Source organism: Setaria viridis, chromosome 4 (assembly GCF_005286985.2).
Source record: "Setaria viridis chromosome 4, Setaria_viridis_v4.0, whole genome shotgun sequence".
NCBI classification, from domain to species: domain Eukaryota; kingdom Viridiplantae; phylum Streptophyta; class Magnoliopsida; order Poales; family Poaceae; genus Setaria; species Setaria viridis.
The window spans coordinates 17,247,896-17,264,705 of record NC_048266.2 but is presented as its reverse complement, the minus strand read 5'-3'; the positions used below and the strand labels follow the sequence as shown (position 1 = coordinate 17,264,705).

The following is a 16,810-nucleotide window of genomic DNA, read 5'->3' as shown; positions in this document are numbered from 1 at the left end:
AGAGTAAACAAGTTCAACGTGATGTTTTCCTTGAATTAATATTGTTGTATGATATTCTAAACAACTTGTCTACGCAAATGATTTATAAACGTAGATTGGTTAGGTAAACATAAATAGTCAATAAAATCACAAAACTAAGGTTTCACTAATAGTAAGCTTTTTCACTAAATATAGAGTCAGCTAGTCCACTAAAAAGGTATCATACTCCTTGAAATTTTAATTTATTTTATCTATACTGGTTAGACGGGTCAGTCTTGCTGAGTACCTTCGTACTCAGAGGATCCTCTTTTGTTATTTTCAGACATGCAACAGCGGTCTGCCAAAGAGGAAGGCCCAAAGAACTAGGGTATTCTACGAGTCTCATAATTCCCTAGTGTTGGACTTAGTTGTTTAATTACTTTACTTCCCAGGCTTGTTTTAGTTTGAAACTCTTAGAATGGTTTAACTTGCACTTTAAGTTTGTTTCAACCTACGGTTTGTAATAATTCGTACCTTCAGTATTTATGTAAAAAAGTAATGTTTGTTGATGCTTTCCCTTCATGGAAGCGATCCTGATGTATGGCTAAAATTCAAGTCGTATGTGGATGATTCGGGTTGTCCTGGGGACCCTCGATGGACTACCGGAATTATACTATTTTAAGTGCGTTATGAATAATTTCTGTTCCGACAGTGATTAGGCACATTTAAGCCAGTTTAAGTTGGACGGTTCCACCACACCCATCCTTTGGCTGCACTGGGGGCCCGGTGACCCAGCGCCAGCTGCCCTGACTCCGTCTGCGCTAGGGCTCAGCGGCCTCACCGTATCTTCAGCCCGCACCGATGACACAGTGCTGGCCGCCCCTGCCTCTGCCAGGGGCCAGGTGGCTGCGCGCCCGCCTCACCTCGCGCGGGCCGGTCGGACGAGCTCCATTCACCTCCCTATGTACGTGCATCTTGATGGGGGCTGTGGTGGTCTCGATGCGGCTTGAGGAGATGGCAGGAGGGGCACATGCTCCACCATGGCTGCGCTGCGCAATCCCTCCCACTCAAGCACCTCCTTCAGCTTGGTCTCCTGTAGGAGCCGTGGCCAATCCATGGCGTGGTAGTGCTGGCCTCGTTTGGAACTGCTTATAGAGCAGCTTCCTATAAAAAATAAGCCAACGGGTGGCCAAACGCAAAACTTATGGATAGCTTCCCCATCAAGCGCTTTTGGTAAATGAACTGTGTGGCAACATCTAGAGAAAGCCGCGCGTGAGCTCCTTCTCGTAGCTTTTCCCTGCAGCTTCCTCCCCTCCCGCGCCCGCATCTCTCTCCCCGGCCCCCGCCACCTGCGCCTCCCTCCTCCGTACACCTGCGCCTCCATCCCCGCCGCTGGAGCTCCCTTCCCGCCGCCGGATGCTCCCTCCCTCCCTTCCCGTTGCTGGAGCTCCCTTCGTGCCGCCCGCGCCTCCCTCCCCGCCACCGGATGCTCCCTCCCTCCCCGCTATGTGGGTAGCTATTGAAAAGCTGGCTTTTTCATAAGTTTAAGTCGTTCCAATCAGGACCTATAATTGCTGGTGTGCTCGAAAGAGATTAAGGAGCCGCTGTTCTTGGAAGGCAGGAAGCTGGAGAGGGAGGATTTGTTGATCTGGTACTTTAATTTGGAGGAAGGATGGAATAGCTGTTGATCTGCAGCTCTGCTCATGGAGAAAATGGAAGGAGCACACAAAAATTGCATTGCAGGTGGCTTTCATACCGTGAGGAAGAAAAAAAAGAGGGGAAAAGAGAGATACGGGGCATAGATGGGCTGTCTCATATAGCTTTCGGCCCAGCAACAAAGTATTGGTGATGAGATATTAGCAATCTGCTGGAGGAGATGAAAAAAAGTGCATTACCAATAGTAGGAAGAAAAAGTGTATTTTTCATCCCTCAAGTATTGCAAAAGTGTGACATTCATCCTTCATATTCCATTTGGTGCAAATCAACCCCTTAACTTAATAAACCGATGCATTTATCATCCCCACATAAGTTTGATAATGGTTTAGCATCATATAACATAATAGGTCTTGTAATCATCTTAATAGTCATTGCTTAGTCACGTCAAATGTTGAGTCAATCACTATAATAGTCCTGTGTGAATAAGTCCCATTAATTTTTCTGATAATTTTTTTATGATAGGCAATTTAGAGGATTTATTTATTTTTTATTGGTTTTATATCTTCAACTCAGCGTATTACATCACTAAGCAGTCAGATAATTTCATGGCATAAATCATCATTACATGGTATAAGCAGTCAGATAATTTCATGGCATAAATCATCATTACATGGTATCGAACTATTGTTAAACTAGGTGGATGATAGGGTAAACACTCGATCTGCCGGATATAAAAATTCTGGTGTTTTGTTGACCTCCAGCACTCGAGTGCTCAGGACCACCCGAGTACTATCTAGACAGCCGCCTTTTGGGACACCCAACGATGACAGTATGACACCGCGACTCCCAAAACCCTAGCGGCCTCGATTCCTCCCCACCATGGCCATCGCCCCCTACACACTCCGCCTCTCGCCGCCGCCGCTCGATGCCCCGCTCCTCCCCCAGCTCCGGGCTCAGCTTCGCCGCCGCGGGTCCGCCAAAGTAGCTGCTTCCGGCACCAGCTGGGCTCCCGCCGCCGGCGAATCTAGCGACGGGGTCGGCGGCTGGTGGCTCCCCGAGCGCGAGAAGCCAGTGGAACAGGGGAGGAGGAAGACTGGTAAACTAATCCTTTCCCGAAAATCAGATGGTGAAGTATTCCGCCTTCGAGCGGATCTTCCGTTTTAATCGCGGGGATTGTTGTGGATTTGTAGGGTTTGGGAGAGCTCTCGCCGTCGGGCTGGGAGCTTCTGCGGCGATCGCCTTGGCCGGGCTGGCGTGGCAGTCCCCGTCGTCCAGGAACTGTGAGTTGATTACCATTTGTGGCCTCCACCGTGCTAATTCCCCTGTTTGGGGCCATGTGATCCTGAAATATCAACTTAATATTGTTGCTTTTGCTCATATGCTTCATCTCTAGATTGTCTAAAGTACGCAATACTTTTTCTTGCATTCTGTTGTTTATCTAACTAAGTACCGGAACTGACAACATTCGATATTACCCAACCCTTTTGCAATGCCAGAATCCATGTCATACTCCTATATCTGAAGCAGGTTCACTTCTGTACATCTCTCATTGTATAATCCTCTACGTGCTGAATCATCATACTAAAAAAATAGGATTACAAGGGGTGTGTAATGGAATAACTAGTTCGATTTTGTAGTGGGGTGTAAATCTATGACATAGTAACAAACATCGGCAGCAGCTAATTCCAAAATAATTTGTGAACAGGCTCATGTAAATTATATGATACTAGTGATGGCCCGTGCTTTGCTACGGGCACACAAAATTTAAACAAAAGAATAACTATTTCAAAAGAAAAATGCAAAACCAAGATGTTAACCAATAAGGCTAAGGCCGAGTCAAGCAAAACACACACAACCCACTAGCACAAGATATTTGCTATGGCAAATGTCATCGTGCTTGAATTAATCCCTGGTGGTGTATTAAGCTTTTAATATAAAGCCTCATTAATCCTCAACTCATAGGCACCCTGCACATATTTGGCACACCTATGTGATGCTATGAAAAAATTATTGAAAAACAATGTTTTGCGTGAGATTCTTGCCATGGTATCATGTGAAATGCTGAGCATTCTGGTAGGAGTACGATATCTACAATTTTGTACAATGTAAGTGTAGATTTGCATGACAGGCAGATCACTTGCTAAGAATCAAACTGAAACACACGACAAATAAAATAAGTTTCATAGTGACAACACCAAAATAAATAAATAAATCCTACTCCAAATCATCGTTACGCAAGATAGTGGAAAGTAATATATTTTTGTGATTCACAGAAGGCATTCTTTGTTCAACCAATATTGTAACCAGCATATAGAACCGGCCATCTCAAGGGTGACAGATAGGAACCGCGCAAAGGATTTGCTTCACAGCTTCGAATATACTTCCTAGAACTCTGAAAGGACTGACTGGTTTGGACCAAAGAAGTATGAGAAACTAAAACAATATAAATGATATCATGACACCCTTCATCCTTACAGTCGACTAATTCATTTCTCAGCCGATGCCAAAAACTGAAATAAATTTGAGACCAATGTGGTTCCATGACTAATCTATCAAAGACCCTGAACCAGACGAGCATACTTCCTGCGTCTCTGAAATATGAAAGCGAGATTAATGGTGACACGTGAATGAAAACTTAATATTGTTCATCTTCATATTTAACCCATCCTAGCAATCTTATATGACACAAATTGTAATGCTATATAACTCTTTAATTGTAGATTAGCATGAACTTTAGCTTATCTAAATATATCTAGGTCTTTTAGACCCTTTCCTCTTTGATAACATGAAAAATACATTCCTCTCAGATGAAAGGGAAAAAAACACATAACAAATGGATTCTGAGCGACTTATTTTTTTGAAACAGGATAACCCAGCTTTTATAGAAAGCATATAAAGTTTGGTACAGACATGACCGCAATTCTGCTGGGGTTACCAGTTATTACAGATATAATAAATGGATTCTGAGCGACTTTACTGTTGTCCTCTCTTCGTTTCTTGGTGCTGTCATTGCTCATCTTGAACCCCTTTATCTTTCCGAGGAGGAAGAAAAGTCTCTAATCATTTGCTTGTTGGGGAACCACCAATCCACCATGGGAAGCAAAGCTGGACTCCACTAATCTAGCTCTCTGGTCGTTAGATGGTGTCTGCTAGATAGTCATTGTCTTTGTCATAAGCTCCTGGGGGGAATGGATAAATTGAGCATTGCCAGAAGCATGGGTCCAACACTCCATTCCCCAGAGACGCTAATCCTTACACTGGACTGAATTGGATAATTATACTCCAAATAAAATAATGTTTAGAATGTTCCTTCCACACAAGGCCAAAACATGTATACAAACCGGTAGTTATTGACAATGAAATTCCATTTTGCATATGTTTCAATGCAATGTATGCAGAAATTTGTAATGCGATCAGGCATAAGTTGCATACAGGATTTTACATTGATATTGGTAGCATGCCATTTTTAGTCAGAAAATCTTGAGATGCAACAAGTTATATCAATTCGCTACAAAATCATAAGGAGACAGTACCTGTCGCACTTGAATTGTGCATGTTTCAGTTGATGCTTGAGAAAGGCAGCTGCTCGAGCTTCACGGAACATAGTGGTACCTGTCGCACACTCGCACTTGAATTGTGCAGTTTTGAAGTTAAATCCAGTGGCCAATTTCTTACTCCAGCTATGAGCATATCTCCACTTTGTCATAAAACACACAGGACAGATCATATTGCCAACTACAGAAACTTTCAGATAAGAACTTCAGAATGTTTTCTCGAAAATCCAAAGTTGGGGGACCAAACGGATCATATCAGCGATTGGGAAAACAATCCCTATTGTAAGGAGACATGTGAAAGGAATTATTGGACATTGGAGTTTAGTGGTCAAAGTGTGCTCACTGATCCAACCTGTGAGAGATTAATAATGGCATAGCGTGCAGCTGTTCAATTGTTAATTGAAGACGGTACAACTTCTCCAAAGAAAAGCCATGTGTCGAACTCTAACCAACAGGAGCTTCACACCTCACTAAAAAACAGCACACAGTTAAGTGAATGAATTTATGGCAATGTGAGAAATCAATATTAAAAGGCACAAGTGTACCCCTGATAGTGTTGGTCCTGAACTCACGCTCAAACTCCTTCCATCAGGTACCTAATTTCAGATATGAGGACAGATAAATAACCATGGGAACAGCTAAATGCACTTGCTAAAATCAATCCTCAATTCCAAGTTCAACATGTAAAATGCAAATAACAGTCCATATATTCTACAATTCAAATCACAAGAAGATTCAGGACAGGCACCAGAAATGCACAACCTGAAAATCCATTGTCATAAACTGGAGTTGGAGTACTGATATAGTGATACTGCATGCCTGGCAGCCTGCTATTTACAATTGAGTATTCAATAGCCTGTTCAGTAGTTAAAAGAAAAATCCATGCCAAGAAACTTCTATTGCTAAACAAAAGCTTTCTTGTTCACGGAGCTAGCAGATTCAAGAAACACAACTCTGCCATCATTACACAGAAAACAAAAATCTGAACTCCGAAGAACTGACCGTTAGCCATGTCCATGGAGGCAGGGGCACGGGCACACGGCCTTGCTTCCTTGTGGCTTGTGCCATTGTGCGCATGGTAGGGAGCCTGGTTTGCCTGTCTGCAGGCCGGTTGCATGGCAGGGCCGCAGTCCGCAGGGGATGGGCGACGAGGTGCCGAGGTCGTGTGGGCAGGGCTGCAGCCGCTGGAGAAGAATGGCAGGGATGACACGCAAAGGTGCCGGAGGCGAAGACGGGGCAGGGGACGGTGAACAATCGAGGCTCTGCTCGCTTGCCGCAGCCCACAACACTGCTCCTCTCCAGATGCATCTCCGCCGGCGAAGAATAGGAGGACACCACCGGCGTCTGGCGAAGAACAGGAAGAGAAGCGGCGGCTGCTGTCCAGTTCATCTCCTTGCCAGATGCTGTGAGGCCATCCACGCAAACTCGTCAAAATGAACTTTTCCCCTATCCCAGTCCTACGCGAGGAAGGAAAGCGAACTCCACCACGGACCAAGCTGTCCTCCCCGGAGGCGCATGAGCACGAGGATGAGCAGCATGAGGGAGGTTGTGGCGGTGCTTTTGGAGAGGATAGGAGGACGGACTGCGGCGGATTGAAGGGAGGGAGGCGCGCGGATGGAGGGCGGACTCGGGGGGAGGTGGAGCGGCGGCGTGGACGGGGGATCGAAAGGGCGAGCGCCAAGGGAGGCCCAACCTGTCGGCGTGCGGGGGAGCACCGGTGGCTCTCAGAGCCACGGGTGTCGACGCCCCCTTGTGTTCTGTTTAGTGGTAGAGATAACTGTCCTCCAGGGTTCATATACATAGGAAAACTTTGTTTGTTGGTGTGTCTTGTTTATTTAAGCACTCCTGTGTGCATTGCATTCAAGAGCCACAAGTCTGCTCTGACACTCTCATTTAGGTTGATTCAGAACTCCACAAACTTCAGCATGTCCATATTGGTGTTACTCTCTAACATGAATAGAAAACATGAATACTATAACTATCTCCTTAGAGCATTATGTGGGTAAACTCAGCTGAGAAGATAGCCAGAAGGTAATGACTTGTCACTTGTATAAGAGAATAGACTATAATATAGATGAGAATGATGAGCTGAGATGAGAGGCTGAATTGATTCTTTTTATTTGTTGCTTAACGCCAATGACCATTCTGTTAAACTAGAGGTAACAACTGAAGCCTGTTTGTGGAGATTTCCGCATGACTTGCTGGCGGCTGCAAGGTCTTTTTACTTCACAAGACACAATGGACAGCTGGCCCATTCTGCACAGACGCGCATTGTTCCTGGCCATAACAAATATAATATAGCATTGAAGTTACTCAAATTCATGTTAGCCACTCATACATGCAACTCTGTCATTATCACTGTTCATAATGTAATGATGGGTCTGGTTCTTCTGTTAGTTCTTTTAGGGGCTGTTTGGATCTCAAAATCTATCAAGACTTAATTTGGTTAATAACCTAAAATACTTTGTTGGGGAAATCATGGGTAAAATAAAAATACCAAAATCTTGTTTAGCTATGTGAAATCTAAACGGCTAGCTATTCTTGACAGTTTTAAATGTCAGATTTGGTTGAATAATGTTCAGTAACTGTCATCTAAAACAAATAACAAACATCAAATCTGTGTTGATAAATCTAGCACAATGCGTTTGGTTGTTGAAACTGTTTGTTTTTGATAGATTCGGTTTTTGCTAAATTAAGCGAACTGTAAGATGTGGCAAAGGGTAGGGCGTATGAGGATCTTTACCAACGATTAGGTACGAAGGAAGGAGAGAAGGGCATCTATAGGATGGCTAAGGTTCGTGAGAAAAAGACGAGTGACTTCAACCAAGTTAAGTGCATTAAGGATGAAATGGAGAATATTTTGGTAAAGGAGGATGAGATCAAACATAGATGGCAAGAGTATTTTGCCAAATTGTTCAATGTTGAGAATGAGAACACAACCTTGCAGTTGAATGACTCTTTTGATGACACCAACAGGCACTTTGTGTGGAAGATCCAAGAATCTGAGGTCGGAGAGGCGTTGAAAAGGATGAAAAGTGGTAAGGCGATGGGCTGGGATGGTATCCCAATTAAGGTGTGGAGATGCCTCGGGGATATAGCCATAGTATGGCTAACCAAGTTATTCAACCATATTTTTCGGTTGAACAAGATGCCGGAAGAGTGGAGAAGTATACTGGTACCAATAAACAAGAATAAGGGAGATATTCAAAGTTGTACTAATTATCGAGGAATTAAGTTGATGAGCCATACTATGAAGCTATGGGAGAGAGTTATCAAGCATCGTTTGAGAAGGATAACACGGGTCTCTATGAACCAATTTGGTTTCATGCTTGGAGGGTCAACCATGGAAACTATTTTCTTAATAAGACAAGTTATGGAGCGGTATAGAGAGAAGAAGGACATACATGGTTTTCATTGACTTGGAGAAGGCATATGACAAAATACCAAGGAATGTTATGTGGTGGGCTTTGGACAAACATAAAGTCCCAACAAAGTACGTTGGACTTATTAAGGACATGTACAACAATGTTGTAACTAGAGTCCGAACAAGTGATGGCGACATAGATGACTTTCCGATTAGAATATGACTGCATTAAGGGTCTGCTTTGAGCCCTTATCTATTTGCCTTGGTGATGGATGAGGTAACAAGGGACATTCAAGGGGATATCCCTTAGTATATGCTCTTCGCGGATGATGTAGTGCTAGTTGATGAAAATCAAGCAGGAGTAAATAGGAAACTGGAGTTGTGGCGGGAGACCCTAGAGTCAAAAGGTTTTAGACTCAGCAAAACTAAAACTGAATATATGAGATGTGACTTTGGCACTACTACACATGAGGAGGGAGATGTCAGTTTGGAAAGCCAAGTAGTGCCCAGGAAGGATACATTTCGATATTTGGGATCAATGCTACAATGAGATGGGGATATTGATGAGGATGTTAGTCATAGAATCAAAGCGGGGTGGATGAAGTGGCGCCAAGCATTAGGAATTTTATATGACAAGAGGGTACCATTGAAGCTAAAAGTCAAGTTTTATAGGACGGCGATTAGACATGCAATGCTGTATGGTGCAAAATGTTGGCCTACAAAAAGATGACATGTCCAGCAGATTAGTGTTGCGGAAATGCGTTTGTTGCATTGGATTTATGGTCATACGAGAAGGGATTGAGTCCGAAATGAGGATATACATTATAGGTTAGGGGTAGCACCTATTGAAGAAAAGCTTATCCAACACTGCCTGATATGGTTTGGACATGTCCAACGAAGGCCTCCGGAGGCACCGGTGCTTGGTGGAACCCTAAGGCGTGACAGTAATGTGAAGAGAGGCAGAAGAAGACCAAAATTGACATGGGAAGAGACAATAGAAGGAGATTTGAAGGGATGGAATATACCCAAAGATTTAGTCCTGAATAGGAGAGCTTGGAAAACAGCTATTCATGTGCCCGAACCCTGATTTGTGGCTCTTGTTGGGTTTCAACTCTAGCCTACCCCAACTTGCTTGGGACTGAAAGGCTATATTGTTGTTGTAGACTGTTTTCATTTGATTGTGATTGTAGGTTTTGTTTTTTTTCCTTATGAAATTACAGTTTTAGAGCATTCTTTTTCTGTGTCGAAGATTTTTTAGTTCTGTTTGGAGAAACAATTGTCAACTTTTGTGTCAAGAGAACAAAATTGTTGGCCCAAACACTACCGAAGATGCACGCAAACACACTTGTTTCACGCAGAAACATATACATGTTGCTGCAGCAACCTATTTGGAGCTCCTTCCAAAGTGCCTATAGTTGCCTCTGGTAAGTCTACAAGCCTCCGGCTATGGCAACTCCTACACTCCAACCTGGGCAGTCCTCTAAGGCAACCTGCCAGCCAGTCACACACTCCTCTTGAGTGTGGAGAGAATAGCCAGACCACTCTATTTTGGTGCTGCTAGAACTCTCAAGAGAGTCTATCCCTTCTCCTCTCTATTTATAGCACTACTACACAGCCATAGTGGCTTACATGCCAAGGCTAAGGCTTGACTTGACTAGACTTGGTTCCTAAGGCAAAGACTTGGTCCCTAATGCAAAGAGTAGACTTGAACCCTAAGTAATTTACATTTAGCTACTCAGCACTACTGTCAAGATTATTGCTAACAAAACTGAATGGTGGAATCATACTGATTTTCAGGTTTTCAGCAACTCATTGTTGCCCCATTGCATTACGTTCAAGAGAAATTGTCAACAGAGTCAACAGAGACGCCCAATGACAATGCAAGTGACAGAGAATCTGATGAAGATGAAGTTTTCAGCACAACACCAGATGAGAAGGCTGAAGCAGTTACTGATGATTCAATGCAAAATAGTACGGCTGTTCGCAGACATTTTTCTTTTAGAGCTCCTATTGATCCTATACATGAGGAGGCTTTCTCTATACTGAAGAAGCTACAGGTACTTTTCAATTTTAAACTATGGCCAACCATAATTTAGCTTAGTGAAATATCTCAACCATAAGGGGTGTACTACCTTTGTGGAAGCATTTCATCATGACTTGTTTTGCGCATAAGCTGCTAGCCTACTACTCCCTCTTACATTTTATATTCCTTAAAGCTTACGAATACGCTACTTTGGAAAATGTTTTTTGGTTACCTTTTGAATGCTATTTCATCTCTAAGAAGCTACAAGTTATGTGTGATGTGGAAAATTGTTCTTCCCTGTGTCTATAGATCTTATCTGATCATTCACCCATGTTTTGTTTGACCATTCATTTTCTTAGATCACTTGTGGAATTTATTACACGTGATTGCATAAAATACAACTAGCATAATTGCCTAAAAGTTGTTTGCACATACAGTGCATGACTGCTTAAACATCTTAGAAGTTGTATTATGCTTATTACTATGTATGGTTGTTTTATTGGTTATGCTGTTTCCTGTATGCTATGAATGATGTAAGTCCTTTCTGTTTACTTACTATGCTATTTTCTTCTGGAAGAAACCTTGTTGTTAGTAAAGCAATATTCTAGTTATGTTTTCCTCATCTTCTGTGCCTTCTCAGATAATTGAAAAAGATGTTAGCCCCAGTGATTTTTGTACTCGGAGGGAATTTGCAAGATGGTTTGTTAAGTTGTGCTCAAAGTTTGAGAGGTAATGAGGCAAGATAGTATTAAAAAAATCTGACCATGCATAACATTTGATTATTAGCTTCTTGATGGTTCATTTTTGCAATGTGTAGGAAAAGGATGCAGAGGATTGTTCCTGACAAATTAACTTCTGGTTCAGTCCAAAGTGCCTTTGATGATGTAAATATTGATGACCCTGATTTCTTGTATATCCAATGTAAGTTCCACTGTTTATTATATGGCATTAAGCTAAGAAAAAATATTTTATATCTTAGAGACAAGCTTCACTATGTAGTCATTCCTCACTGCATTTGCCAATGTAACATGTAGTGACACTTTTTTGAGATTATGCATTTCCTTTGCTTTCCCCCTAGCACTAGCTTCCATTAGAATTCAGCACAGACACTGTAAAAAAATTCTAATTTTCTGCATTGGTGATGGAAAGCTTTAGGAGAATCTGGTATTGTACTCAGTAAGCTATCAAACTCCTTGGAAACTTCGACAAGTGGTTCTCCTACTGTCCAGGAAAATTCTTTTTTCCTACCTGAGAGGTACTAGCCTAACATATGGAAAATGATGGTTTGTCACTGTTTATTTGATGGCCATAATGTTATTCTCAGTTCTATGTTTGTTGTTGTGGTTGTAGTTATCTCTCTCGTTTTGATCTTGTCAACTGGAAAGTGCTTGTGGAACATCCGCGTGCATTAGGAACAGACCAAAAGGTACACATATCTTTTATCTTGCTATTTTTGTGCTGCAGTTTCAGTTAGATGCTTTTCTTTTATTCTTTTGGTAAATCCTGACCCTGGTTACAGTCCAGATGCTGAGTCAAAAAGTTCGCATTTTGGATTTGTGTGCTTGCCCAGATGTGTCTCCATCCATGCTCATAGAGCTGATGGCTGGTGAGAACAACATCATCAGCAGAGTTTTCGGTATGATCTGTTAACATTCTTCTTTGTGTCTCATACTTGTTTGCAAGACCCTTTTTAGCATTTTGATTGATCACTATAGTGATGGGAACAACTTCTTTTGGCATCTGTTGGTGGTGTACTTTGACTATGTTTCACTTTGTTCACATGTGGAAATATAAGCTTCTCTATTCATGTTATTTCCTTGCGCATTATATTTCATATCTCCTAAAACAGATTTAATTGTAGTACTAAGAACATTTTTTTCTAATATTTACCATTTTATATTGCATTGGGCTTGGTGTTTCTGTTCAGGTATTTGCTCTTTAACATGTAAGTGTAACTTGTGCATTTTTCTCCGTGATAGTTGAGTTACCATGCTAGCTATTTTTGTTAGCTTTTTTTTACTCTTTTGGAAAAAAAAACCCTAATCTTATCGAATAAACATGTCCTTATCTGGCTTGGAGATGTATATGAACTTACCTAGTACCAGATCTGTTGCTCATACTATGTCAATGCCAACTATTTGAGAAGGTCAGCTATGCCCTGTTTCAGTGTGCTAGCCTAATTTTCTTTACGATCATGGGATATTATAGGAAATACAAGACGCCTTCAACCACACAAACCTGTAACGAAAGCACAAGCAGCTGCTGCACTGACCAGTGGTCGAATGGAGGAAGCAATTCGTGATGAGTTAAACAGACTAGAAGCCGAAAATGAAGCCCATCTTTCTGCTATAGCTGAAATAATGGAAGAATTAATCAGCAGAGGAGATATACAACAACAATGGGAGGACAAGATGAAGAAGGAGCAACAACGAGCTTTTGAAGTTGACAAGGATCTTCAACATGTGTTGCATGAGCTTGCAAATGAGAGGACAGACAGAGAAAGAGAACTAGAAGATTTGTTGAAAGAAAAGTCAGCTTTAGAGATCCAGAATCAGGATCTCATAAATTTAAGGTCAGAAATTGATGGCATGTATGATAGACTGGCAACCGAGAATGCAGAGGTCATGGCTGATCAGCAGAATTTGGAAAACCTGTTGTCGGACATGACCAGCAAGCATCAAGCTGTCAATGAAGCTAAATCGTATCTTGAAGCTGAAAAGGAAGCTCTTACAATGCTAAGGTTTGTCTTCTATACGACCTGTCCTTTTTTGGTTATCACATGTTTCAGCATATTCAAAACTTTAACACCTGCGATGTGGTTATGTGGTATTTTACCTGCGAAACATGCATGAATCCTGGGTTGGAGCAGACAACTGGTTCTGCATTTGGCCATATATATCTGGGTTGCAACTTTAGAATCAGCTTTTTGCTGCTGCATTGATTGCCACTAGGTTAGAAAGCCAAGATTATAGCTTATTTGGCTGATCAATGGTCATATTGTGGATGAAAGCATAACTGTGATTCTCGAAATTTCCTAATTCTGATTCTTGGGAATTCTAATTTGAATTCAAAACCCAAAATGAAATACAATAGCATGATATTTTTTTGTTCTACAGATAAGCAGCTATACATTAAACAATGGATATGCTATTGCCTATTTAGATATGTAATTTGGTATGTGAAACCTAAATTTGAATTCTGTTAGTCATAATATTCATAGCTTCACAATTTGTTTCTCATGATTTCAGATATTTTAAAGTTCATTTCTCTAAAACTTGAAATACAATAAAACCTTTGGTACATATTTCAAAACTTAAATTGACTCCAATTCTGATGTGGTATTCAAATTTATGTGCCTAACTTTATGCTGCTAAATCTATTCATCTGCATATGCGATATTAAAGGAAATTAGAGGTTGCATGTTGGACTTATAATGTGAAAAATAATGTACCTAGCACCAACACCAGTCTTCTTGAAGAATTGCTCAAGATCTTCACTGCTATTGATTTTAGGAAAAAGTCTATTTTACTCCCCTCACCAATTTACTTTGTCCACTTAACCCCCTAAGCAAAATTTAGGCTCACTTTACTCCCCCAAACTATTTCATTTGGTCCAATCTACCCCCTAATTATATTTCTCTTTTTTGTTTCTTCGCGTACAAATTGAATTTTAATTTCAGATTTTGTCGGTTGACTTGTAACATGATGCTCCATGTTAAAAAAAATATATTAGAATTTTTTCATGATTACTTTTTCGTACCGTTTTGTATATCTAAGATCAATTTAGTATTAAATATTCCTAACCTATGAAAATAACCATGAAGAGTTTTTAGTATAATTTTCTAACATAAGGCATCATGTTTTGTATATGCTCACAAAATTTGAACTCAAAATTCAACTCACACATGAAGAAACAAAAAAGAGAAATCTAATTAGGGGGTAGATTGGACCAAATGAAATTGTTCAGGGGAGTAAAGTGAGCCAAAACTTTGTTCAGGGGGGTTAAGCGGACAAAGTGGATAGGTGAAGGGAGTAAAATGAACTTTATAAAAAAAGTGTTCTCACTTCAGCATATCGACTATACTGCATTTGTCTAGCCTTTGTAGCATGGACCATTTCTAAAGTTCAAACTAAACTGGCTCCCTGGTTTCTCTTGTGGTAAAGGGAAATTGATCTGAAACATCAACTGATAGCTTCTCAAAAAAAAAACATCAACTGATTTTTGTCAGGACTTGGGTGGAGGAGGAAGCAGCCAGAGTCCATGAACGAGCTGAGACACTCAAGAAAGCTGTAAGAAGATGGCGAGTTCCAGTAGATTGACCCCTGCAAGCAAACTGGGGATTGTATCATTGAAGACTTGCTCATAATTTTTGGAGCTCTCTGGTTTAAGCACATCTGCTGTCAGATCTGAATAGTTCTCAGTGGTGCAGAATGGTTGACACCTCTTGTTCTCTGGGATCGTCATCTTTCATTGGTGCTTCCTACTGACATACTGCTGATATCGTTATTTTCGTGTGCTGTTTCGACTGACTTGGTGGTGTAATTCGAGGGCACTCCGATTCCTGTAGGCCTGGTTCTTTTTATCTTTCCGCAGTCTAATGTAGATATTTTGTTGACTCGGTGCTGTGGTAATGCTTTCTCAAGTCAAAGTTGTGTATTTGGTCTGGAAACAGTGCCGTTATGTTGCTCTTCAGATTTCATGCTACAATCTTTTAACCTGAAACTAGAAATGGTAGTAGTCGTAAGGGACCTAAGTAGCAATTCGTGTACTTCTATTTGTGAAGGGCACGTTACCTCCAAGCGCATAACATAATTTGGTGATTGTTGCTTTAGTTAAAAAAATAGTGCGGTCTTGTGAGATTTATTCATTTTTGTGGCTCTCTAGTAGAGGCTTTGGATACTCTTCAGTGGTAATATTATTCCGGCACGGTTGTTGACGTATAATTGCCTGCTCTGTATACTCCAGTGTACAGATATTGTATCCAGGTAAAAAAAAATCTGTTCATTAATATGATTAAGCATGTATTCACAAGGAATTTACTGGTATGGATGATGTACAAAACTTTGTCTAAATTGAACAATGCTGTGCACATCCATAGCGGTAAATTTCTTAAGAGCACACTTAATTGGGAATACATTAGCATTACTAATACAATACGGTGTCCATAATGTCAAACTAATTGATAAGCTTAGCCAACTGAGTCAAATGGCAATTCATTCATAACACAGCCAGTGCTAACTAAATAACCGGAGAGTGCGAGTGGAGCTTACACGCTCGGATTGGCAGCCTTTTTCGTTTGCCAACAAAGCTGTGACGATAGGATTGGCAGAAGCCGCGCTGCAGCCGCGGCGCGAGCAACGGCCATCTCCACCTTGCGCACTGCAGCGAGAGCAACTGCCGCCACCTTGTGCGCCGAGCCGCTGACGATGCTGCCTCTGCTACCGCCGCCACCACCGTGACGCGGAGGCGGACCTCCAGCATCGCAATCTCTGCTTAAGCGCACAGACCTTTGGCATCTGCCAATTTAGTTTTTTTAAGGTACATACATAAAACGTACACAATCACGCACACCACACACACGCACGTGTGCGTTCTTACACACACTAGAGATGAGATTAGAGAAATTACTATTCTCATTGCACGGGAATTCACCCCACTGTGGATCGAACCCATGACCTCCGCTAGAGGCCGCCGGTGCTATTGAGGTCTGCTGATGTAACAACTCTACCTTAATTAGGTATAGTTAAACTTAAGAAAGTCATTAGTCACTAAGTAGAGGTAGTGAAAGGTTCAAATTACCCAAAAAAGCTCTTTTTGGAGTTAAATAGGAAACTTGAGATTTTATATACAAACTTGAAATTTTGTCTAAATAGGAGTTGTAAATTTTTTAATTTCCAACAACTTTTATTAATAGCACTTTGGTTAACTTGGAGTGGGAGGAGGTCAAAAAAAAGAATCAAATCAGGAGTACATCAAAATCCTGCAAATGACCTGTCCTGGAATTCATATTTTTCCTCAACTTTACAACCTGTTATCTCACAATTCTATATCTAAACTCGAGTCAGACCCCTAATAGAAGTTGTAGTTCTACGAGTGTGTTACAACTTTGTTATACTGACCCAAGTATAATTCACAACCAAACCTGTTCAAAATCTTGGTCAAAGTCACTCAAAACGGTCAAACCAGCACAAATGCATTTCTGCGCTGTCTGGAAGAACGTCCAAAGCGCGCATCTTAGCAAGCCCGTTCCTCCTA

General features: G+C 41.4%; 1 protein-coding gene across 1 annotated transcript; it reads left to right on the top strand.

Annotated features, from left to right (window-relative positions):
- Positions 1-2,400: 2,400 nt before the first annotated feature.
- On the top strand, positions 2,401-15,224 carry LOC117852325 (uncharacterized). The gene is made up of 10 exons (XM_034734367.2): positions 2,401-2,710; positions 2,805-2,894; positions 10,330-10,589; positions 11,196-11,284; positions 11,373-11,476; positions 11,705-11,810; positions 11,906-11,981; positions 12,080-12,191; positions 12,764-13,295; positions 14,784-15,224. The coding sequence occupies exons 1-10, from the start codon at positions 2,494-2,496 to the stop codon at positions 14,872-14,874; spliced, it is 1,677 nt and encodes a 558-aa protein (XP_034590258.1). The 5' UTR covers positions 2,401-2,493; the 3' UTR covers positions 14,875-15,224.
- The last annotated feature ends 1,586 nt before the right edge of the window (positions 15,225-16,810 follow it).